Genomic DNA, 25,109 nt, shown 5'->3' with positions numbered 1-25,109 from the left:
TACAGTGAATTGACTAGTACATGCTTCTCTTTTGAATTCATCTGCTACAAGTTGAACTTTGAGCTGTCAGAAGTTGTTAATAAGTTTAGTTTAATCCTTTATCCAAGTGTGAGCAAACAAAGTTTGCACCTGAAAGTATCTTCAGGACTGGGGTAAGGTAGTGCAACACCAGGCAATTGCCTGGTGTTGCACTACCTTACCCCAGTCCTGAAGATACTTTCAGGTGCAAACTTTGTTTGCTCACACTTGGATAAAGGATTAAACTAAACTTATTATAGTCTAACCAAGTGAAAAATAAACTCTCAACATCTTTCTCTGAATCTGGAGAAATTTAATAATAAGGTTGCACGCCCTTTGGCAACTCCTATAGGTTAGGATGACCTCTCATTGCTTCTGCCTTTGTATCTCCACTACTGGGCCTGGCTCCCACTGGCGAGACCTCAATAAAGGTCGAAACCGGTATGGGTAGTGGCCCTTGCCTTAATGCATAGCATTACACATATCTGCAAGGGGATGTGCTTTGCATTATGGGAGATACTGAGATAGGAGTAATGAGAGCTTTCTCCACCTTTGCAACGAGTTACCTTACCCCAGTCCTGAAGATACTTTCAGGTGCAAACTTTGTTTGCTCACACTTGGATAAAGGATTAAACTAAATTTATTATAGTCTAACCAAGTAAAAAATAAACTCTCAATGTCAGAGGTTGTGTTGTGGACCAAAAAGCTGTTATAAAATTTTACTGTAAATTAGGAAAAACTGCTACAGAAGTGTACCAAGACCTTTAAAAAAAAGTTGATGGCAGTGATCGTCTAAGCCATGCATAAGTGTTCTGCTGGTTTTCAATATTTTCCCAGAAGAAAGTCAGGTTGCCAAAATCACGTGTCAAGACAGTGGTCATTTTTTTTTGACACTGCTAGAATTATCCACTGTGAATTTGTTCCTGAGGCCATCACAGTGAACAGTATTATTTAGGAGCAATGCAACGTCTGTATGCCCACATGCAACATGTCAGGAAAGAACTGTTCCACAATTGGTTTCTGTTATGCGACAACGCACCTGCACACAGTGTGCCTCCTTGAAACAGTTTCTGGTTTGGAAGTCTATCTATTTGGTCGAACCTCTTCCCCCCCCCCCCCCCCATTTGCCAGATTTGACTCCCACGGGCTTTTTTTTTCTCCTCATCTTCAAGGTACACTTCATCTTTTCCAAAGATGAAGTGTACCTTGAAAGGGGATGGGGTGCTTCAGCAACATTGATGACATCCAATATGGTGTGACCCAGACACTGAAGGAAGTCCCCCATTCAGGACTTCCACTGTGCCTTCGTACACCTATACAATAGATGTAAACTTTGCGTAGAGTTGGATGGAGATTATTTTGAATCTATGTAATAAAAAACCAATTCCAAATATGGTTTTGTTTTGATATAATTGTCTCATTACTTAACAGGCACACTGTGTATATCATTCTATAACAATAAACAGAAGATGCTACAAAAAGTTGTAATTTCACAGCTATATTCACTTAATTATTTTATTACATTGGGATCATATAGACAGTGTTTGTCTTTGTATTTACTGAATCTAACATTAGTGCATTCAAAAACAAAACTATATAACAAACCAATAGATCCAGTGATTTGGGAGCTCCTTTGGTAGCAATAGAACTCATATCTTCCTGTCCAAATTGATATGTTGAAATTAGAATTCATTTTTCCTTCTCTTCTCCAGTTATTGGGTGGTGATGAAATTTATGGTGTAGTAAAATCGTAATTGACTAAGTATTTTCTTGTGGATTTATATTTGAAATAATTTTATCCAATCTTTCCTTTTGTGTTAGGTTCAGTTGCCTGATATTGTTTATGACAAGGTAATTAATCCTATCTCCTATTGGCTACATATAGAAAGGTGCAGGTGTTGTTGATTATTCTTAATAGTACTTTATTGTATAAGCAACACCAAGAGATGAAAAAATAAATTTATTGAACTTGCTAATATTTCACTTGTTTTCTACCTTCAGAGCACAAATTATAACTGACATGCGTATAGGCACTAAACCAAATCATTAGAAACATTGAAATTGTAACTGAAACAGAACTAATATCTTAGCATGGTGCCTCTGCAGGTCATATAACTATAAAGTTAATTTGGAGAAACCAGGCTATCTGGTCTCAGAATGACTGTCTCCCAGATCTTTGACAAATGAATACGACCATACCAGGCTGAGAGTTCACATCCACAGCATTTGAACTTGCAGCATGCTGGTTGGAGAATGAATATGTTGACCACTTGGCCAATCAGTCGACTGCATTATTAAAAAGTAGAAGTTTTGAATTAAATGGTGCAATTTTTTTTTTTTTCCCTGTGGAACAATGTTTTACTTTTGAGTTGTTTGCCAACATCTGCAGTATGCCCTCTGAGCTTCAACTTTCTGTCCACCATCACCTCCAAATCTCTAGCTTCATTGATTTTCTGCCATCCACTACTATCACTGTGATGTAAAGTATGTAATCTTTGCTTCCTAAAGTGCATAACCTTACATTTTGTAACATTAATGAAAGAATTAAAGGATGAGTAAAGTAAAAAATGATTGCCGAAAAAAAAATTCACGAGAGTTTATTAAAGATTTTAAATAAAATATGTATAACTGGACAAATATGAACAGAATGGAATACAAGTACGATAAGTCCGACTTATATAGATTTGTAGATACCACAGTTGTGGTTTCAAATTACAACCAGCAATGTTATCTAACAACTGCTACATTGTGAACATAATGACTATAATATAAAATGGAATGGCTTCTATTTGGCATAAATAAGATATTGAAATGGAGGATATTATGGATCCATTTATATTTTATAACCAAATATAGAAAGACAAAAGTTTTGAAAATTAACCAGAGAGCTTATGAGAATAACCTCAGCATTGGAGTTGCATTAGTTTGCAGCACTAGCTTAAAGTCCTTATATTTGCCTTTTATTGGCTGAGCATATAGGCTTCTAGGAAATTTTAGAAATTTTTTAAAAGCTATATTTGGCTATAAAATGTAACTAAAAATGTATCAAATAATATCTTCCATATTATTATAATAGATGGCTTTCCTAGTAAGCTAATGCACAAATGATAATGTTGTCATTTTGTTTGTTTCTGCCTTTTTGCAAGTTGTCTTGTTAGGTGTTTATTTTCAACAAAATGTTTCAGAAACATATTTAAAAGTGATGAGAATAAATACCCATTCACAATAATAAAATACAAGTCACTTTTCCTTGTGAGCATACTCATTACCTTTTTTCTTTAGATTTCCTCCAGCTCTTGCTTTGTTACTTATCTGTTTAACTCCAGCTTATCCTCTTGACCCTGTGTGTACATTCTGATACTGCTTCTCTCAAACCATCCCTGACCACTTCCCATGTGCTATTGATATTCTTTCCTCATAGCTTCTTATGCCATGGTACTGCTCTGCTCTAAGCTGGCTCCTAAGTTTGTCATGATCATCAGCTTTGTTGTTTCACATAAACTGATTCTTGACTGAAAATTCCATGTTTAGCAACCTCTCAGAACAAGATAGTGTGGTTACTTTCTCCGATTAGAGGTAGAGCTGCTACCATGGTTATGGATACATCTTCTGATGCTATTACCAGACCTGACACACTCAAACCCCTGGTCCTTCCATCATATTCTGTTTCAGGTAATTATCTCTTAGTAACTGTATAAATTCCATTTTTCGATCTTGCCATACACCTTTTCCTGTGTGTTTATTTTGTTAATTATGTATTTCTTTTGTTCTTCTGTGTTTTGTGTACCCTGAAGCACTATTATGAATCATTTAATCTCACCTTTTCCCAGCACTCACAAATGCATCCTCTCCTTAATAGTTATAATTACAACTTGTTATAATGATTACTGTAACTATTAAATTTTAATTTACGTACATTTCTAAATCTATTTGTGCCACATAAAAGAAAAAAATCTTGCATAAAAAAGAGGGTCAAGAGGTTGGCTATAATTTAGAAATTGTCACCTTATTTATCATTGGTTGTACCGTTCTTTGCAGATGATCCTATAGTATACTGCTCGAATTTCAGAAGGGAATTAACTTTCTGAACAAGTAACTTCTCAATTGCAACCAGCCTTCCTTTCTCTGTAGTACTTTTTTTTTTTTTTTTTTTTTTTTTTTTTTTTTTTTTTTTTGAGATTACTTATAAAATAGTCAAAATATAACTGTTTGAAAGTGATAATGTGATGTAGTAGTAGTCTGAGACAATTTAATTATCCTCTCCCCTTGGATTTTAATCCAATTGTGTGAAAAATCTTGGGAAATGGGCTTAAGCAGCATAATAAACCATATTCCGGATTTTGTCAAAAACAGCTGAATGATATGACTTGTAGAGATATATATATATATACAGAGCAAAGGTTGAATTTCTCAGAAGACTTAGTAATTTCATCGTGAAATTTAACCACTTCAGTAATATAAGTTGCAAAGGTGACTACAAAAAAACTCAACTCCCCTTAATTTTAGTCTCATTTGGACTGAATTTTTCAAAGGTCCTTAAAGCTTTGTCAGAAATAACCATCTCATATTTGGTCCAAATCAGTTGAACAATCCCCATAGAAGTTTACAAAGGAGAAAGGGAGAAGATAAAAATAAGATAAAATAGTTTAAGGGCATTTTTCATCAATTTCAAAGTGCTCTGATATTTCAGATAATTAACTTAATGCTCGAAATGTAGAAAGCTGTTTCGTGTTGGAGTAATAATAATTGCCAGCAAAGGTTGGTCGAGCCTCTGCTACTAATGGCTCATGAAAAAGTTAAGCAAGTTCGAGTGTGGTTAGTAGTTAGAAGGAATTAATCGTTCGATGCTGTTGGCACACTCTCCCTCTACTCTGGTTCTAAATTGAATAATAATATTCAATTTAGAACCAGAGTAGGAGATTGAATTTTGGCAATAATGATTATTATATATTTGTTCTAGTGATGCATTCTTTGCCCAGAATTTGTCTGCCAGTGGCTGTAACTGCTACAAAAAAAAAGATAAAATACTATATGTCCCTCTTCCTAATTTTTCCCATAGCCACAACAGCAAGATCACCAATATTTTTATCCAGATATATCTGAAAAGATAGGTAAATGACAAAAGAAATAACCTTCATACCACATTTAAATCTCACTTCAAATTAAGAGTCTAGATCTCACCTAAGAACAAACTCCATTCTTTCTCACATCACAAGAGATGTATGAAATGCCTTATGATTGATCATAACATGGCCTACTATGGACAGAGAGGAAGATCTGTTAGTATATTTGCCTTGGAGAACATACAGGTCATATGGAAGAAAACCAGTATACTATTACAAGTCAGACTGTTTTCAGAGTTGGCAATAGCTATGAAACACTAACATCAAGTATGGCTGCATAAATCTGCCAAATATTTTGGAGACAGTCATCTTAAGATTAACTTCAATCTAATAACTGCAACATTAGAGGGTGCCAAATTAGGACTTTAAATGTTGGAAGTTTTTTCCCACTTGGTTAGACTATAATAAATTTAGTTTAATCCTTTATCCAAGTGTAAGCAAACAAAGTTTGCACCTGAAGTAGCTTCAGGACTGAGGCAACTCGTGGTAAAGGTGGACTAAGCTCTCATCACTCATTGTCTCCCATAATGCAAAGCACATCTCCTTGCAGACATGTATAATGCTATACATTAAATGAAGGGCCATTACCCAGATTGTTTGCTTACACTTGGATAAAGGATTAAACTAAATTTATTATAGTCTAACCAAGTGGAAAAAACTTTTAACATCTTTCTCTAAATCCAGAGTAATTTAATAATAAGGTGTTACACCTTTTGGCAACTTGTATAGATAAATATGACTTCTCTATTGCTTCTGCCTTAATATCACCACTTCTGGGTCTGGCTCCCACTGACGAGACCTCACCTTAATAAAGGTTGAAACCGGTCTTGGGCAGTGGCCCTTCCCTTAATGCATAGCATTATACATGTCTGCAAGGAGATGCCCATTGTATTATGGGAGATACTGAGACAAGGAGTGATGAGAACTTGGTGCACCTTTACCATGAGTTGCCTCAGTGCTGAAGATACTTCAGGCACAAACTTTGTTTGCTTACACTTGGATAAAGGATTAAACTAAATTTATTATAGGACTTTAGATCTTTTTGTCCATTACAACTTGAACTGTTGCATTTGTATTGTAACTAGTAGTTGTGCTCTAAAGATGTTGATTTGAAACCCAGAGAAATATATAAGCCATTTAATAAATGTCTTTATATGATTTGCTGTTTGTGTTGCAGTATCATGTAAAAAGATGCCCAATACAACCTTTTCCTGAAAAACAGCTGCCTTGATTAATTGATTACTATTGCAATACACACACAGATTGGTAGTAATAATATTAAGTGAATTTCCAATCAGTTCTATTTTTGACTGACTAAGAACACTTCTAAATACAGTTCCATTTTTTAAACCACGCTAACAACAAAAAAAAAGTTAAAATTTTGATCAAACCAGTTTCCTCTCTTAATTTATTAGAACAGCATAAAAAAGTTCCTGAAGTCATAGATCTTTCCAGTCATAGCTCATTGTTACCTAGTTGTACTACACACAACCACTGGCATGTAAATGAATTGTGCAAAGTGTACCAAATGCAGAACTTACAAAAGTGACTGTGTACTTATTTCATTCTTTATGACCAGTTACTGTTTGCGGTGCCGTATGGTAGATGTAGACAATAACCTACTGTCAAACCAAACCAGCTAGTAAGGGAAATATTAATTACCAAAAAAATCAGCATATCAGTTAGCATCCTGCCTTTTCCAATTTTCCTTGTATTTGTCCATTAAACAAAACATAAATTAAACACATTCAATTTATCTCCAACTTTGTACAAAAAATACAGAGGTAAAATATGAAATTTAAAACCACTAGTGACAGTTGTAAGAAAATTATTTAAATAAATGAAAAACCTAAGATGAACAGATGTGCTTTCAGTATTGCTGCCAGAGAGACCCATTTCCTGATTTTTGAGAAATATTTGAATAATTTACAAATGCAAAAGCAATCCCTACAATTATACAGCTGTGGGCGGTGCTGTGCATTTCTGTTTCTCATCACTCGAAAATGAACTATTGTGGCTAAATAGACCTCTTGATGGCTGGAATCTGTGATTTTCCTCTCTGCTTGATGGCCTTTTCTGTAAATGGAATGAATAATTTAGTCACACTAATGGATAAATAAATAAAATCACTAAATAAAATCATTGAAAATACTGGGTATATACAATAGTTGCTTGAACAGAAAATAATCTCACTGATTAAAAGGCATAGATAAAATAATTTTTTCCAAGAAAATATAATTATTTTTTCATAATATTTACAGTGTATTCCAGTTAATTGGTCTGCCACTAGTTAGTTGGAGCAGCCATTTTTTGGGACAAATTTAGAACAAAAAAACCAAAAGAAAATAAAACAAGAATATACCTCTAATTGGGCCAGCCAGTTATTATATTTTTTGTTTTATATAATTTTTGACCCCTATACAAAATTTCACACTTGCTGACATTGCACAAAAATAGTCCTGTTTTGTCTGTATTGAATATCCCCGGGAGAATATTCAGCAATAATTTTTAGCCACGCATCAGCTGATATAAAAAAAAATCATCAGTTTTTTCCTTCACCATGAGTACACTTGTACACAATATTCTCGCACTTTTTCCACCTGTTAAACCATCCATTAGTTGCGGTGAAATTTTCTTTGTCCATTGTTTTTGCAAGTTCTTCTGTTGATGGATCAAAGGCCCATTAATCAAAGCATTCTTTTCATGAACATTACTAAACCAAATTTTTAATGCTGCTTCAACTTTGATTATCCTTACCAGATCAGGCTCTCTTCCAATCTGTGTCCTCATTAGTAAGAGCTGAGGTTTCTATGTTTGAACTGTTTTTTTAAGATCTTTAACTATGCTGACTCATTTTGGGAAACTCCAAAATAGCACTCCAAAATTCTTTGCTTTTCTTGAAAAGATAAATCTTTGTTTTTTACTTGCTTCTGCTATAATGCTAAGGGCTGTTTTAACAAGCACTTAAAGTCAAATTCACTTACTGAAAGAGAGCAGAAAAATAAACTCAAAAAATCACAATTTGACTGTATTTATACCCACCTGCATTTGTCTGGAAGATAAGATTTACTGAAGAATAAGATTAAAAGAAGATTAACACAAGTTAGATTTCGACAAATGTTCTTTGTCAAATCAAATTTTTTCCTGATTAACCCTTAAAGTTCTTAATTCTGAAAGGCAAAAGGCTAAGCATTCAAGGATTTTGATAACAATAACCCAGAACTTTGATTATAATAGACAGATTATTTTTAATTAATTTTAAATGGTGTGTTTTGGGACCGAATGATTTTTGATAACAATAGCCAATTGATAATATTATCCACGATCACAAACTGTATTTAAATATAATTTATTAACTAAATTTTATTGTAGTTTATTTTGAATATCTATTTAATGCAGGTGGAGCTATTATTCTGCAGCTGATAGTGTACATAATATCACATGCTTTCAATTCAATTGTTTTTTTTTGTGTGTGTGCTCGCACGTTTTTCTCTAATTGCCTTGACAATGGCTATGCTTAGGTGAAAATTTTACAAATAAAGACATTAAAATGTAAGTGATTCTGGTAATAATATTTTATGATGAATAATCCTATCTTATTTCCTGGAAGAAAGACCATGTACTTCACTCTTCCTCACTTTTGATAATATTTTGCTCATCAACTAAGATCAGTTTTCTTTTCTTGGGTTGACTTTCACATCTCCTATCCTTGCATCATGCATCCATAGCCTCTTCAGCCTCCAAAAAGCTTGGTATTATTTTTCAGTCTAAATATTCTATTTTACTTAATTCCTAACACTTTATAAATCTCAAATCCACAGAACTTTAAAATATTGTTCTCACAGGGTGACATACAAAACCTCCATCAGAATGTTTGATTGTATCCAGAAGAAAGCTACTTGCTTTACAGATGATTCCTCTTTCATGAATGCCACCATTTGCTTTCCCACTCTGATTCTGCATCATATTTTCTATAGGTGGTATTCTGTACATTAGATGCTGTACACTGAACTGGCCAATAACATTCCTCCATTTTCCTTTAATCATGTATGAATGTTGGCAATTACTGGTGAATACTAGTGGTAGATGGCATTGGTGTGGTTGCAGTCAGCTGGTGGATTGAGTGGTGGAGACAGAGTTGCAGAGCAGGTGTCCTCCCTCAATGAGTGTTTGGACTCCTTGGAGGTGTCTAATAATATCCATATACAGTTCGGCTCCAAGCTCAGTGAAACAACTTCTCATCCTCTTGCTTCAATACTAGATATCATCCTAGATATATATATATATATAATACTAGATACAATATCATCATCTTGCTTCAATATTCAGGACCACCATGGAATCACAAACTCATCACAGGAGGTCCATCTCTGACAAAACTTATGATACGACTCCTTAAAATCCACTCACCATCTTATCAAGCAATGAATTCCATGGTCCAACCACTCTCCACACACACAAAAAAAAAAAGCCACTTCTTACCCTCCTACTCACCACCTACTTTCACAGAAAAGCAGGGGCGAATGCTGGTCTTGAAATTCACGCTTGCTTTTATCATTCGGGGAGTGATCTTGTTATCACTGAAGTCTGATTAGCGGAATAATAAATTACTGACCATTTATTTAGAAATTTATGTAATCTTCTTTCTGAACTGGTCAATAACATCATAAAAAGTTGGTTGTAACTTAATTTTCCCAAGCAAAATGCATACTTGTAAAGGCTGGCTGAAGCTCACTGGCTAGAGCTACTCTGACTGCATATGGCCTGTGTTTAAGACAATGTGAAGGGAACAGAAACAGCTATGCGTGCACATGAAATCACAGTGCTGCAGCGAGGACCTGGAAGCTCCTACAACCGAGCAAGCATCAGCCTTCGATACACAACGCAAAGCTCAATTATTGCTGCACAAGCTTAAGATGTCTTCTGTCTGCAAAAATAAAAGCCTAAATGGAATGCTTATAAATGCATGCATTTATTAACAAATAAATATTACTTCTTTCTCAATTAATAAGCTTGTGCAGCAAGTATGGAGAATTCACCCCTGCAGAAAAAGTCTATTCTCCTTGTTCTGCTATATGGGGGGGAAAAAAAAAAAAAAAAAAAAATCATCCCACAGTGTCAATACGTATCGGTGATTTATATATCTCAATCTCTTTATCTTCCAAACTCTGCATTCTGCATGTCCTCATCTAACATTGTACAGTCCTGATATATTTTTTATCATCACTGTATATCCTCTTCAAATACAGTGATCAGATCTGAGCACAATAATCCAAATATGGTTTGATCAGGGCTTTGCACAATGGAATCGCCACTCTTATCTCAACTGATCAAAGTCCTCTGGGTTACCTGAACAATATGAACCCTAAACTTCAAATGCTTATCCACTGTAACCTAAAGATCCCTTGTCCCTCCAATTTTTCTATCATAGCTCCACCAAGAGTGTGCAGCCTTTTCATTGGTTTGGTGGATCCCAAATTTCATGATCTTACATTTAGTTGCATTAAACTAGTATCCACATTCGTTTACCCATCTGTCCAGCTCATTCAAATCATCCTCTAAGACTACACTGCCAATATTACTAATAACCCTTTTGAGCTTCATATTATCTGCAAATAACTGAATTTCTCCTTTCAACCCAGTAACAATATCACTGACTCAAAACTTAAAAAAAGCAAAGATTTCAGTACTGATCACTGTGGAACCCTACTGCTCACATAACATATCTGTCAGACAGCCAATTTTCAATCCATTTCACTAGCATGATATCAACTCCATGCACCGAAAATTAATATCCATTTATCATGTGGCTTTGCAAAATCCAAAAAATGGCAGTATATATGCCTTTTTCACATTAACCACTCTTGTCACTTTATTATAAAAAAAGAGCAAAACTGCAGAAAAGATTGCCCCTTAACAAATCTATACTGACCTTCATGGATAATATTTCCCTTATTCTTCCCAATTTGTATGTGATCTGTCACTTATCTTCCTAAAATATTAACTACACAGTTAATATAAACTGGTTTATAGTTTGATGCCTCCAATCTACTGCCACCCTTGTGCAATGGCATTTTCTTATCTTCCTTTCACTCATTGGGTACATTCCCAGTAAGACTTTCAGTGAAATGAAGATAAGAAAAAATGCTATTCACTTATCTTCACCACGTTTTGAAGCTTTAGTTCATTAGCATATTCTCTTAAAATATGGTGAGGAATCCTATCTAGTTCAGTGCCTTATTGACTTGAAAGTTTATTTTTCACTTGGTTAGAGTATAATAAATTTAGTTTAATCCTTTATCCAAGTGTGAGCAAACAAAGTTCGCACCTGAAAGTATCTTCAGGACTGGGGTAAGGTGGTACAACACCAGGGCACTCCTTGCAAAGGTGGAGCAAGCTACTAACACTCCTATCTCACTATCTCCCACAATGCAAAACACATCTCCTTGCAGATATGTCTAATGTTATGCATTAAGGGAAGGGCCACAACCCAGACTAGTTTCTGGGTTTAGAGAAAGATGTTGAAAGTTTATTTTTCACTTGGTTAGAGTATAATAAATTTAGTTTAATCCTTTATCCAAGTGTGAGCAAACAAAGTTTGTGTCTGAAAGTATCTTCAGGACTTTCAACATCTTTCTCTAAATCCAGAGTAATTTATTAAAAAAAGGTGGCACACCATTTGGCAACTCCTATAGGTAGAGATGACCTGCTAATGCTTCTGCCTGGTATCTCCACTTGGGCCTGGCTCCCACTGAAGAGACCTCAATAAAGGTCGAAACTAGTCTGGGTTGTGGCCCTTCCCTTAATGCATAACATTTGACATATCCGCAAGGAGATGCGTTTTGCATTGTGGGAGATACTGAGATAGGAGTGTTAGTATCTTGCTCCACCTTTGCAAGGAGTGCCCTGGTGTTGTACCACCTTACTCCAGTCCTGAAGATACTTTCATGCGCAAACTTTGTTTGCCCACACTTGGATAAAGGATTAAACTAAATTTATTATGCCTTATTGACTTACCTAACACATTCTTCTCATGCAGTACTAGACTATAACCCTTCCCACCCTCCAGAAATTAAACCTACTTTTCTGAGATGAAATGCCCAGTAAAGTAACCATTAAACATAATCCCTAACTCTTCAAGAAACACATGAACAGATTCCTTGCTTCTCTGTAATTACTTGCCCTTCCCACACACTCATGTTATAGATCTTAAGACCTCCCCCCCCCCTCTCAGTGTGGAGTTATAAAATAATACAGTATCTGCTCAGCCAGGCTGGTTTGAATATAAAAAAAATAATAAAAAAATCAGCTAATGCCTTTTTATGCCTGTATAAGGAGTAGGCAAGTCTGTTTTAGCCCTATCTAACTGTTGGAAACTGGGTGGGCAGTTCAATCTCCACTCTCCACTGGTTGCTAATCAGAGATAGCTGACCCAAGTGCTGCCATCTCATGGTCCCTAACACAATATATTTAATGTCTGAAATAGTGTGGGTTCTACGGTCAATTTTCTCGAGTTTATGGGAAGAAAAACCAGAGTTTCCGGGAGAAAACCCCACTTGCTCGTGCAAGAGATCAACTAACTTGGGAACCAATCGAAAAAAGGATTAGAAAAATTTCCTCTAGTTGGTGACTAGATTTGAAACCAAGTCTTCCTTTGTGCAGTCAAACACTGTGGTGTGCAAGCGCAACATCCACTGAACTACGCAAGCTCCTGATTGTTATAAATTTTTCGAATACAAACTGTACTTTTTTTCCTCTCCCTGACAGCTCAGGATACTGTACCTTAAATGCAATTACCATCTCTTCGCTCATGCAATACATTCCAATCATCCATCACTCTCCATGCAAAAAAACTACCCCCCCCCCCCCAAAAAAAAAAATCACATCCTTCTTATAATACAGCTTCCAGTGATGGAGATACCCATTCTATGACTTCCATATTAATCTGGTAATAATCCTTTACCAGCTTATGTTTCATTCATATCTCCCTACCTTACTCCCTCCTTATGCAAATTGCATTTCTTCAATCTTTCTTCATATTCAACATTCCAGAAACCATCTTAGTCAATCTCTAGACTTTTCAATATCTCATCTTTTTAAAACATGGAGTGGAAGTAACTATGTTACTCCCACTCATGAGAGGCTATTTGCAAACATTTAATACATTTTGTACCGTGAATGGGCTAGGATAGGATATTTTTTCTATTTTTATCAATTATATATTTGTGTTTTTTACATAGTCCAGAAGTGCTTTAGAGACCAGAATGCAACTTTTTCAAGCCACTTCAGGCTTGCAATAAGTGGGGAGGTAGCTCACATCAGCAATAAAATTCATCTCTCACCTAATGACAATCATGAACATCCATGCTCAACATAGGATTCGAACCTGCAGGCTATTGGTTTCAGAGCAGGTATGCTAACCACTTATTCAATCATGCCAGCATTTGACACCCCATTTATAACAACAACCTCTGATGCAATGATCAAATCCAAGACCTTGGATCCTCATGTTCCTTACATTGCATATACTGCCTAAGGAAATTAAAACTCAAAAAATTCACTCTTTCCCACAGATGCCATCTCTTGTCCATATTCTTCTTCTCTCCCTTATTTCTAAATGGACCATTAGGTCACTCATGACTGGTAGGTGATATTCTTTAGCCTCCTCCAATCATCTCTTGTTCTTGATGTCAGTTGAGAAAGGGAGGAATTTTTCAATTTTTTGATGTTATCAGTCCATTTTAATCGTGGTCGGCCTCTAATCCTGGATTCCTTCTAGTGCTTGCTTTGGAATGCCATTAGCCCTTTCCACATGTCCGAACCATTTCATCTGTCTTCTTCTGATGACTGTCAGAATATTTTCCCTATTTCTCCCATCTATTGAATCAGTCAGTTTTTGGACATTTTCATTGGTTTCTGAGCAGTATAAGGAATTCTCAAAAGTCTTCTGTAAGTTTTCATTTCAAAAGAGAGGAGTCTCCTCTCATCTTCCCTCAATAAAGTCCAGGCCTCACAACCATACAAGAGGATAGAATTCACCAAGTTGTGAATTAGTCTTAGTCTAGTTGTGATTGCTATTCTGTTATCTCCCCACAATGGTTTTGACTTCTGTAGGGCCATGGTTGCCTTAGCAATTCGGTATTTAATGTCGATTTTTGAGCAACCATCTTGACTCAACGTGCTTCCTAGATAAGTGAATTTGTTTATATTCTCAATTTGTATCTTTAAGAATTCAATGTTTGATTTTGAGGTTATCGTTGTTTTTGTTTTTTGTAGGTTTATGTATAATCCATATTTTTTTTAATGTTCCGAAAACACAGCTGGTTATCTCTTGTAATTCTTCTTCACTTTCTGCGAGAAGATCGATATCATCTGCAAAACGTAAGTTATTTATGCTTAATCTGCCAACTACTACTCCAGTGTCATATTCATGAAGAGCTTCATCTATGACATATTCCAGAAAACAATTAAAAAGAAGAGGGGACAAGATGCATCCCACTCCCCCCCCCCCCCCCATTGCATACACCATTGCAAAGTGATCACTCAGTAATTCAACTATTTCTTGTCACCTTCCTGCTATCTGTATTCATTAAAGTTATCCTTCCATAATCATTCTTTCTTTCTTTTTCTTATCACACGATGAAAGAACTCTCTGGAATTTCTTTTGACCTACTTAGCTAATTTCCTCTTCTAATCTAATTTTGCTTTCTTCACCATGTTGGTTATCTATCATACCTATGCTCTGACTATTTGTGATTGATTAACTGTTTCCTTATGTTCCTGCATAAATTTTTTTTTTCAGTTTCTGCTTAATTATGCTGCCACTCCATTTAACTCCTGCCTGCTTTATCCTCCTTACTCTAGGTATACACTTTGATACTGCTTCCCTTAAACACTTCTTGACCATTTCCTCTGCCCTTCCCTTAAGGTCTCTTGGAGCAACATCATGGCATAAGAACAGAACAAAGTTTGTCACAGTAGTTCCCTTCTTAACTGACAGTTAAATTGCTTAAGCACTTCTCAGTTCAAAGACTGCATAATCATGATCACTCTCTCCAATCTGGAATAAAGTGGCTTCTTCGGTTTTGGATAAATTCTGTGATACTATTTTCAGATCTAACACTCTTAAATCTGAGATCCCTTCCATCATGTACTGTTTTAAGTAATTATCTCTTAAACTGTATGTGGTGTTATGTTCCTATAGTTAAAATCTTCCACGATGATTACTCACAATGTGCTAATCTGCCAACACAGTCCCAGATCTTTGCTACAACCACAATATATTTTTTCCTATTGGCCTCCATCAGATAATCACTAAGGTGCCATCTGTAACCTACCATAACTTTGTGATGAGCTTCTACTCACCTTGGTCACAATTTGTCTGCTTTCATAAGTAATAATAATCCTTTCACCAATTCAGTTATGTCTTCCATGAAAATGACAATATCTATCTCTATATTATCTTCCTCAATCAACTAAGTCTCATTAGTATCTAATTTTTGGTTAAGTCTTTAGGCTTTTGGAGTGACTAGCAGAAAATTCAACTGTCTTACTTTGTAGCATATGGGATCAAGTGTTTCCTTAAAAGTGCTCATTTTTACCTTTCACCTCTTCCTTTGAATAGCACATATGAACCATCTTTGCACCCTGAAAGATACTACAAAGATAGTTTTAATTTTTTCAATTATCAAATCATGTTGGGAAATTAATTTTCTAGTTGGTTAACCAAAAGTACACTTACTTGAGGAGTTAAACAATTATACTAACTCCAGGAGTTAGATGATGATGTGATATCAATTAAAGGATTGATTATCTAAAGATCTATTCATTTGAAGATTGGGTAATGAGAGAGCACTGTATACATACGGGGAGGGGAAACAAGACTTAAAATACCAGACTAGTTACGATCAGTGTTGCTAATTGTATGCAATGGTGTAAGACGGTCAGACTTATTCTGTGAAAGTTATTAAATAGAAGCAGAAGTATTTTATGTAGTAAAACGATCAAAATCCTTGTTACATCAAATAAAATAGTATCCTCTTTGTGACTAGTATTATCATATTTAACACTGATCATGTACATCTGATGATGCATTGATCATGTACGAGGGTGGTCCGAAAAGTTCTCTGCCTTGATGGCAACACTATCGACAATAAATTTTTTTCCCAAGTTGGTACATCTGTCATAAGCAACCATGTGAAATTGCAAGTCATTCTATCAAGTACTTTGTTTTATACATCTGTCTGAAGCAAAAGTGTTGTCTGTACCCCTTGAAATGGATAAAATTGGGTATCGTGCAGTTATAAAATTCTTTGTAAAAGAAGGTTTAACACCAAAAGAAATTCATTCGAAGTTCATAAAAGTTTATGGTCACTCTTCTCCTTCATTTTCGACAATTAAGAAATGGGCTGCTGAGTTTAAATGTGGCCGTATCAGCCTTGAAGATGACCTACGTGAAGGACGTCCAAAAAGTGTAACAACACCAGAAATCATTGATCAAGTGCACGATATGGTATTGGATGACCAGTGAGTCCAAGATCAGTTTCATTCTTATTTTAATAAGAATGAAACTGATTTTGTGCATCGATTTAATACTATGGATGAGACTAGGATTCACCATTATACACCAGAATCCAAACAGCAGTCAAAAAAGTGGACAGAAGCTAGTTGTTCAGTGCTAAAGAAGACAAAGTCAGTTCAATCAGCAAGAAAGATCATAGCATCTGTGTTTTGGGATGCTATAGGCATTTTGTTTATTAATTATCTTGAAAAGAGTAAAGCAATAACTGGGGAATATTATTCCCATCTTTTAACCAGACTAGACGAAAATATTCTTGAGAAAAGACCTGGTTTGCAAAAGAAGAAAAAAATCTTTCATCAGAACAATGCAATGGGAAAATTTAAGGGATCTGCACTATAAATTGTTGGAACATCCACCCTATTCCTCATATTTGGACACCTCTGACTTCTATCTCTTCCCAAAACAAACTCTTCCTTGCTGGTCAGCATTTTTCTTTGAATCAAGAGGTGATTGCAGCTGTAGAGGGGTATTTTGCAGATCTTACTGAGAACCACTACAGGAACAGGATAATTGTGTTGGAGCATTGCTGGAATAAATGTATTAGTCTTAAGGGAGATTATGGTGAAAAATAAAAATAATTTTGAAATTATAAATTCATTTTTTCATTGTTAAGCCAAGAACTTTTCAGACCACCCATTTCCCAGGAGTGCTGGGAAAGAAGTCAAGAGACAACCCCTCTGCATGGGCAAGGTGTGTTGTGCCATGTAACGAGTCACGTGTTTGTAGCAAGTATAAATTGGAGGAATATGATGCTTCCAAGTCAGTGCAACAGTCTGGGTGAAATGGCTGCGAGAATTGAACTGATGGAATTTGAAAGAGGCATGGTGATAGGATGTCATGTTGCAGGCTTATCTGTTTTGCAAATTATTGACAACAGATATAAGTCAACAATCAGTGATACCATACGGAGATGGAAATGGTGCAGAGAGTCAACTGCAAGTGCTACCCACAGTGGACAACCCACCATGCTCACCAGATGTGACTATAGGGTACTGTGAAGGATAATATGTAAAAACCACCATTTGGCAGCTGACACATTGAATGCGGAGTTCCGGGCATTGACTGAACATGAATCTACACAAAAACATTCAGAACAAGGCTTACAACATGGGTTACCATGATGGGACCGCAATATGCAAGCCCCAGATTATCCAAACCAACATGCAGTGTCATCTTCAGTGGTACAAAAAACATGTACAGTGGAACATGGAAGCTTCAAAAGCTATGCTATGAAGTGACGAATCATGCTACAGACAGGTGTGGCAGATGCCTGATGAACGTCTCTTACCCAGAATGTCTAACCCTAACTATGATATTCTGAGGTGGCAGTGTGGGTATGTCCTGTTTTTCGTGGTTTGGCATCATGTCTATTTGTGGTGCCACAAACATTGAACTTTGAGAAGTATCTCACTATTCTGGACAACGCAGTGCTTCCTATTTTGTGGTGTTTCTATGGAACTGGCCATTGTCTCCTTCAACAAGACTGAATCATGTCATAAGATTGCTTCTGTAACTGTGTGGTTTGTGGACATGAGCATCACTACATATGACTGACTTCCACAAAGCCCTGATATCAACCCTACTGAACATCTGTGGGATGAGCATCAAGCAGAGTTGAGGAATGTCCCTCTACAACAGTCCATGACTTCGTTACGTGCCTACAGAAAGAATGGTCCAAAATTCCCATTGATCACTCTTATGCTTCTGGAAAGCATGTCCTGTAGGATTGCTGCAGTCATTGCAGCAAAAAAAAGGTCCTGCATCTTAAGGTGGGTGCTGTGGCTGTTTTTGTTCCTCACACTATGGTGTCTGTTGACTTCTTTCCAAGCATTGGGTGGGTGGGTGGGTGGGTGGGGGTGTGTGTGTGTGTAGCATATTTATCTGGGTCACATTGAAAAAAATGTCAAAGTGTTGCTAGAAAAATTGGTTGATTCACCCACCTGAATTTGTTCTTTCAAGAGGCTTACTGTACTGTTCATTTCTGTAAATGTTCTTTCGAGTTTATCATAGTCCTGTAAGTAATTTCTGATTAGTAAGTGTTTAGTATATAAGTGTACATAGATAATAAAAAAAAATAAATCTTATTTATCTTTATCATATTTTAGAATGTATTTCTCAAGACACTGTGAAGACTGCTTTGTTCCACTATTTATTTATACCAACATTATTAAATAACAAATTCACAGTTGCTCATTGTCAGATGTCTTGCTTGCTCAGCAAGCCAGATATCGTTTTTTTACCTTGAACTCATTCATCCCACTAGCATTCACAACATTCCAGCAATATATTCCCCACTCACTCACTCTTATTCCATATAAAAAAATCTACTCACTCCCCTCTTCACCACACTGTTACATAACTTCCAGAAATGGTCTCTCATTCTCACTATCCTCTCCTTTTTATAATCCCACCCTTTCTGTTTGTCTAGTAAAATTCCTTCACTATCATCACTGCCATACCATCATTCTTTTCTGCCTAGCCACCAAAACTGTGCAATTGACATTCCTTCAACCTCTCCCCATAACCAATATTCCACTGTTCTAATATAACCTCAGTCACTTATCTCTGAATGCTCTTCAATATGTCTACATCACAATGGAAACCTGGTGATCATATTTGAGCATGGCAGTCTATTTCATCTATGTCTGTCTTACCAATGTTTATTATAATGGCACAACCACCTTCTTATCACCTATTAGTCAGTGTGCTTCCTATCATAGTATAATGCACCACATACTCATTTCATTACAGTGCAATTCCCTTTAAACATGAGGACACTATTGACCATCATCCTCAGATCTTGAATCTCATCCACCTCCTTATACCTCTGCATTCCCAAGTGCAACACTTAGCACTATTAACATTAAAATTGCATTAAAAACTCATTTTTCCAACCTAAAAGGGCTATGTAAGTGTACATCAAGGGAATTAATATCAGCACCACTCATAACTTTCTCCAACTTTGCATCATCAGCAAACAAGTGAAGATACTCCATCAATCCATATAAAATATTTATGGTTAAGTTAAACCAGTGTTTCTCAACGTTTTCTGGATCATGCCCCACCTCAATGTCTCAAAGATTGTGATGCCCCCCCCCAGCATAATAGTCAGCCAAGTTCTGAAAAAGTACAGTATAAATATGTACATGTACATTTTCTAATTACCCCAAAAATATTCAAATTGCCCCCATGTGGAGCGTATGCCCCACGTTGAGAAATAGAAGGAGCTCCCATAACAAAACCCTGCAGCACACTACTGGTCACCTTTCTTTTCTAGAAATTGTCTCTCTTGTACACACAGCTTTAGGGGGATATCATTCAGAGAGACCAAATCCATTTGCAAAGTCTAAGAATATCACTGTATTCTTGGACTTTGCTTCACAAACCCATGATGACCCTTAGAGAACTCTGTATTTTATTCCTAATAAACTTCTCCAATACATTTATTAGAACTGCAGATATACAAACCGTAAATGGAAAGTTTTGTTCCAGAGCCGACTTGTGTAATGGCAGTATTTTGTCTTCCTCCACTTCTTAGAAACCTTTCAAGACTCATTAAATATGGACAAGGGCACAGCTAACTCTATTGCATGTTCCCTAAATACACCCTCTGTCCAAAAAGAAACCGAACTTTTGATAGAAAATAAAACACAGCCCCATTATAATTATTCAAATCATTTATTTCAATCAACATACTCTCCCCCAGCTTCGATACAGAATTTGGCACAGTCAATTAATTCGTTAAATGAGTTTTTTATATATCGGTTTTTGGGATAACTGTTGAGGGTTGTGGTTACTGCCGCTCAAACGTTTTCAATGGTGTATCTCTTTCCTTTCATCGGCAAATGAAGTCAGGGGAAGAAAAAGAAGTCACAGGGTGCTAAATCAGGTGAATACAGCGAGTGATCCAACACACAAACTTGGTTTTTACTCAAAAACTGTCTCACAATGTTCGAACGATGAGATGGTGCATTATCGTGCAAAAGTGACCAGCTGCCTGCATCACGATATTCATGCTGTACGCGACAAATTCTCGCTATCAATCGCTTCAAAACTTTGAGATAAAACTCACCATTTACTGTTTGGTCAGGCAGAATGAATTCTTTGTGGATAATGCCCTTGGAATCATAGAAACAAATCAGTCTTTACTTTTGGCTTCTCCAAGTGACTTTTTTCTGATGCCCTTCTTCTGGTGGTCTCTGCTGCACTCTGGCGCTTTGTTTCGAGCTCATACTCATAACACCATGTTTTGTCACCAGTAACGATTGTTTCAAGGAAGTTTGAGTCCTTCCAAGGATTTTAATGAGATCCTTGCAGTGTTCAATTCAATACATTGTTTGGTCGTCGGTCAACTTGTGGGGAACAGATCGTGAATTCAGTTTACAAAGGTCCAAACTCTTGGTCAAAATGTTGTGCACAGTTGATTTTGGAATCCCCAGTTCATCTTCAATCAATCTCATGGACGATTTCGGGTTTTCTTTGATGAAATCATGCACTTTTTTGGGCTTACTTTGCTCAGTCCAGTTTCTGGACGGCCCGGCTTTTAGTGATCCTCAGGTGTCTTACCACCACTTTGAAATTGCTTAAGCTACTTGTAAACTTGAGTACGGGATAAGCATTCATCACCATATGCTTTTTGAAGTATTTGATGCGTTTCGATAATTTTACCAAGTTTAACACAAAAGTCAATTGCAGCTCTCTGTTTGAAACTAATTTTCCAACCGTTCGTCAAAACATACTATCACTCTTGGCACATATAATTCTGTTTCTAATGAAACAAACGACAGTCGACACAACACTAATAAAGATTGCCGCTTTCAACAACAAAAAGATACAACAGGTGGCGGTACTAGTTTCTTTTTGGACAGAAAATGTATATAATTCTGCACAGTCATCCATTCCTACAGCTTCATTAACATTGAGCCCAGTAAATGAATTGAAATTTATAGTTAGGATCTCAATAATATGCCAGCCTGGTTGACATTATCACTCTCCAATCAACAGACCATAGGTTAGGTTTGAATCCCACTTTGGGAATGCATGTTTTGTGGATGTCTTTAGATTAGAAATGAATTCCATTATTGTTTGTAAGACCACTACCCTGCTTATTGGAGACCTGAAATAATTGAAAACGTTCCATACTTTGTCTCTTTTTTTTTTTTTGTAATATATCAACCCCATACATGAAATGTTATAAGATCTAAAACATGACACAGCTGTATATAAGACAGTGATAGAGATGAGAGGAATCTGTTAGTTAATGCATTCCTTGAAGATCTAGGGATTGTATTCACTGAGGAATATGGAATGAGATGTGCTGTTCCAAATAACCGAGGTAGAAAGAATGAAGAGAAGGAGTTGATTTCATAAGTTTGAAGCTATACCACATTAATTAATTCTAAATGGAGTAGGTATGTAGCACACAAAATTAAACATTACAGTAAGTGGAAACTCCACTTATCCAGGGAACTGAACTGACTAGCCTTCCTAAAAGATTCAAGGACACTGGAGTTATTTCCACCTGTGTTAATTTGAAAATAAAATTTCACTCATCCAAACATTTTGAATCTACAGATGTGCTAGCATTGCACTGCTTCAAGACCAGATTGCCACTACTTGTAGTAACTTAACTGCTATTAGCATAACTGTTAGCTCTCTCTCTGATCTGAACTTTCTATTCTCAGCCCTGGACTTTGAAGTATTCTCTCAAATAAATGATAAACATATCAAAAAGTATGACAGCCTTCATGGATCTGTTTCTCAGTTGTATTGGATACCTTTCAGCAAATCAAATGGAAAAAAACTATTATGCTCCCACCATAGCAAATACAAACTTGAAAGTTTTTTTTTTTTTTTATTATTATCAACCTAATCTAAATAAATACGGTTGTATTAAACTTTCCATGATTTGAGAAACATTAATTCTTAGGCCTCCAGCTCAACAGCTAAGACTCACCAACAGCACCTATCAAGGATGCCCCTCGTAGGACTTTAGTCTCCTAGTCCAACTTCTCCACTTACTCTGTTGTGCATTTTTGTGTGTGTTATTACAATTTTAATATTTTGTCCCTGATGATGTCTCTGTGACAGATGAAATATAGGAATGACTGAACTTGTGTTTAATTTTTTCTATGCTGTATTCATTCCATTAAATTTAACTGAGTTTAATCCAGCACTTAAGCCTAAATACTCATATGTGATATCTCAAAGGAGTCCAAGTGTGGGAAGGCATTCTATACCACACAACTATCTGCATTACTTAATAAGGTGGCAGACAGGACATTACAAAGTATGCCCCTGTCTGCCATCTACAACCCCCGAAACTTTTTTTTCCCCTTTGTTAATTACATGTTATTTGGTCAATTTGCCTGCATGTGGGATGAAAAAAACTAAATTTCCACCAGTAAAAAACCCTGTTATCTTTCTGTATAAGATTGGCTAACTCCACTGTCATTTGAAAAAGCCCATATAAAGATTCCTCTCATCATGATGAAAATCAAACTCTGGTCTTTTTTAATGAAATGGCGTAATATTCTATCGCACTCATCCAACTGCATGGATGATTGACTCTTAACTCAAAGATCAGCAACAGACAGCTGAAAATTTTCAAGCTCATGCTAGTATGGTGCTCAAGAGGATATCACTATTTTTAAGCATATGTTTAAAAACATTACTTTTTTTTTCTTTCACTAAATACATAAGCACCTCTTAGATTCATTTTGTTTATTCATTCATATTTAAATTATCTGAGAATGGATTTTATTGAAATCATATCAGTATAAAAATTTGTTAAGCCATTTTCAAATTCCATTTCAATTTCGACTACCTTGTATGGGTAAAAGGCAGTAAAATGTGTCGAGATTAAACAGTACAATAACTCAAGCTTTAGATGATGTAGTTTCATAAAATTTGAAATTTAGAATTCACACATCTACATCCATGGTTCAGTTATGGTATGGTTTCAATTGAATCATATTTATTAGTTAATGAATAATTTTGCAGTGACTGGATGAAATTTAATGAAACTTGGTATATGGATCTCTATGAAAATTTGTCAAATTGTATCCCACTAAAAACTGGACCATTTGTAGTGAAGAATTAGGTCAAACAAAATTATACATCTAGAATACATAAGCAGAATCTTCATAGCTCAGTCAGCATTCACAATGCTTTTTGGTTGGAAAAAGTTTAGTTTGGATTTATAGGTGCAAAGAACCTTTATCAGGGCTTTTCATTTGATGATGAGTTAGCCTGTTTTATAATCACAAAGCAGGCAAACTGGCCAGCAGAATGCACACAATTTATAGACATAGAAGATAATACACATAGGATTAATTGTCTTATCAAAAATAGTGAATAGGTTTCTAAGAAGCCTAGTATTACTTTACTATGACAGGTCACTGAGCCTAACACAGAAGGGAAGTGGGAGATGAGGGAAAACATAAGCCAAAAATTGCTTATGTATCCCACATTTTGTATGTCATAAAGATATCGCAGTGTAGCAGAGTTCTTCCAATAACATAAAGCCATCCTGATAGTCTTCATATAACCAGTAAAAATACCTGCAGTCCAAAATTCAACTCTGATCAATATAAAACTGAAATATATAAACAATTATAAGAGATACTAACCTAGATAGCTACTGTGATATATGCACTATTTGTGTGGTGTGATGATTATAATTATTTGATACCTCCAAGGAGTCCAAAACTCATCTGTAATGATTTCCTTACTTGATTATGTATAGTGTTTTTGTGGAGGATTGTTATTTGATTAATTACAACATAAAATGTGAGGGGAGAAAAACACCATTACCTTCAGTCGTTCTTGTATTTGCTTCATATTCTTCTCAAGTGCTTTAACTGTTTCTAGTGATGGAATCATTTCCTATTCAAAAGTCAAAATACAGTAATTGATAAACTACTTTTAAAATAAACCTCATAACCACACTAAAAAAAATACTCTTCAGTTAGAGAACAATGATAAATGTATGCTGAAATATTTGAAACTAAGCAGTTCAGTACAACAATAATCATTGTCTTTAACGAAGACTAATATTGTTGACTATGACTGCATACATAGATTGGATTTGGGCTGATTAGAATTAATGATGTGACCAATAACACAGCAACTGTATTATGTCTGTCAGTCACACAGATTTTTTAGTTAATTTGTCTAACTGGAGTTATTGTCCACGTGGTTAGCCTAGTGGCTTTGCAACCATATGCCTAACGAAGGAGTGTCCTGGGTTCGATTCCCGTTGGCGATGTGAGGAGCTTAAGGATCTTCCTCAGCCATAGCCAAGTTAGCTGGTGTGAACAGCAGGCAAACCGGCCCCGTGAACACACACAGATCTACAGCCATAAATATTTAACCCCCATGAGGGG

General features: G+C 35.9%; 1 protein-coding gene across 1 annotated transcript in view; it reads right to left on the bottom strand.

Annotated features, from left to right (window-relative positions):
• Positions 1-6,879: 6,879 nt before the first annotated feature.
• The window catches only part of LOC150110503 (TNF receptor-associated factor 5-like), a 101,643-nt gene continuing 83,413 nt past the window's right edge, over positions 6,880-25,109 (bottom strand). The window contains exons 8-10 of the mRNA XM_090394227.1: positions 24,538-24,609; positions 18,663-18,734; positions 6,880-7,217 (exon numbers count right to left, since the gene is read on the bottom strand). Coding sequence (XP_090250353.1) covers positions 7,095-7,217; positions 18,663-18,734; positions 24,538-24,609 — 267 coding nt within the window. The 3' untranslated portion in view covers positions 6,880-7,094. The remainder of the gene's footprint in view (positions 7,218-18,662; positions 18,735-24,537; positions 24,610-25,109) is intronic.

The sequence above is a fragment of the Typopeltis vanoorti genome, chromosome 1, assembly GCF_054136105.1.
Source record: "Typopeltis vanoorti isolate ZY-2024b chromosome 1, IOZ_Tvanoo_1.0, whole genome shotgun sequence".
In the NCBI taxonomy this organism is placed as follows: Eukaryota; Metazoa; Arthropoda; class Arachnida; order Uropygi; family Thelyphonidae; genus Typopeltis; species Typopeltis vanoorti.
The sequence above is the reverse complement of the archived record's forward strand: the minus strand, read 5'-3'. Positions and strand labels throughout refer to the sequence as shown.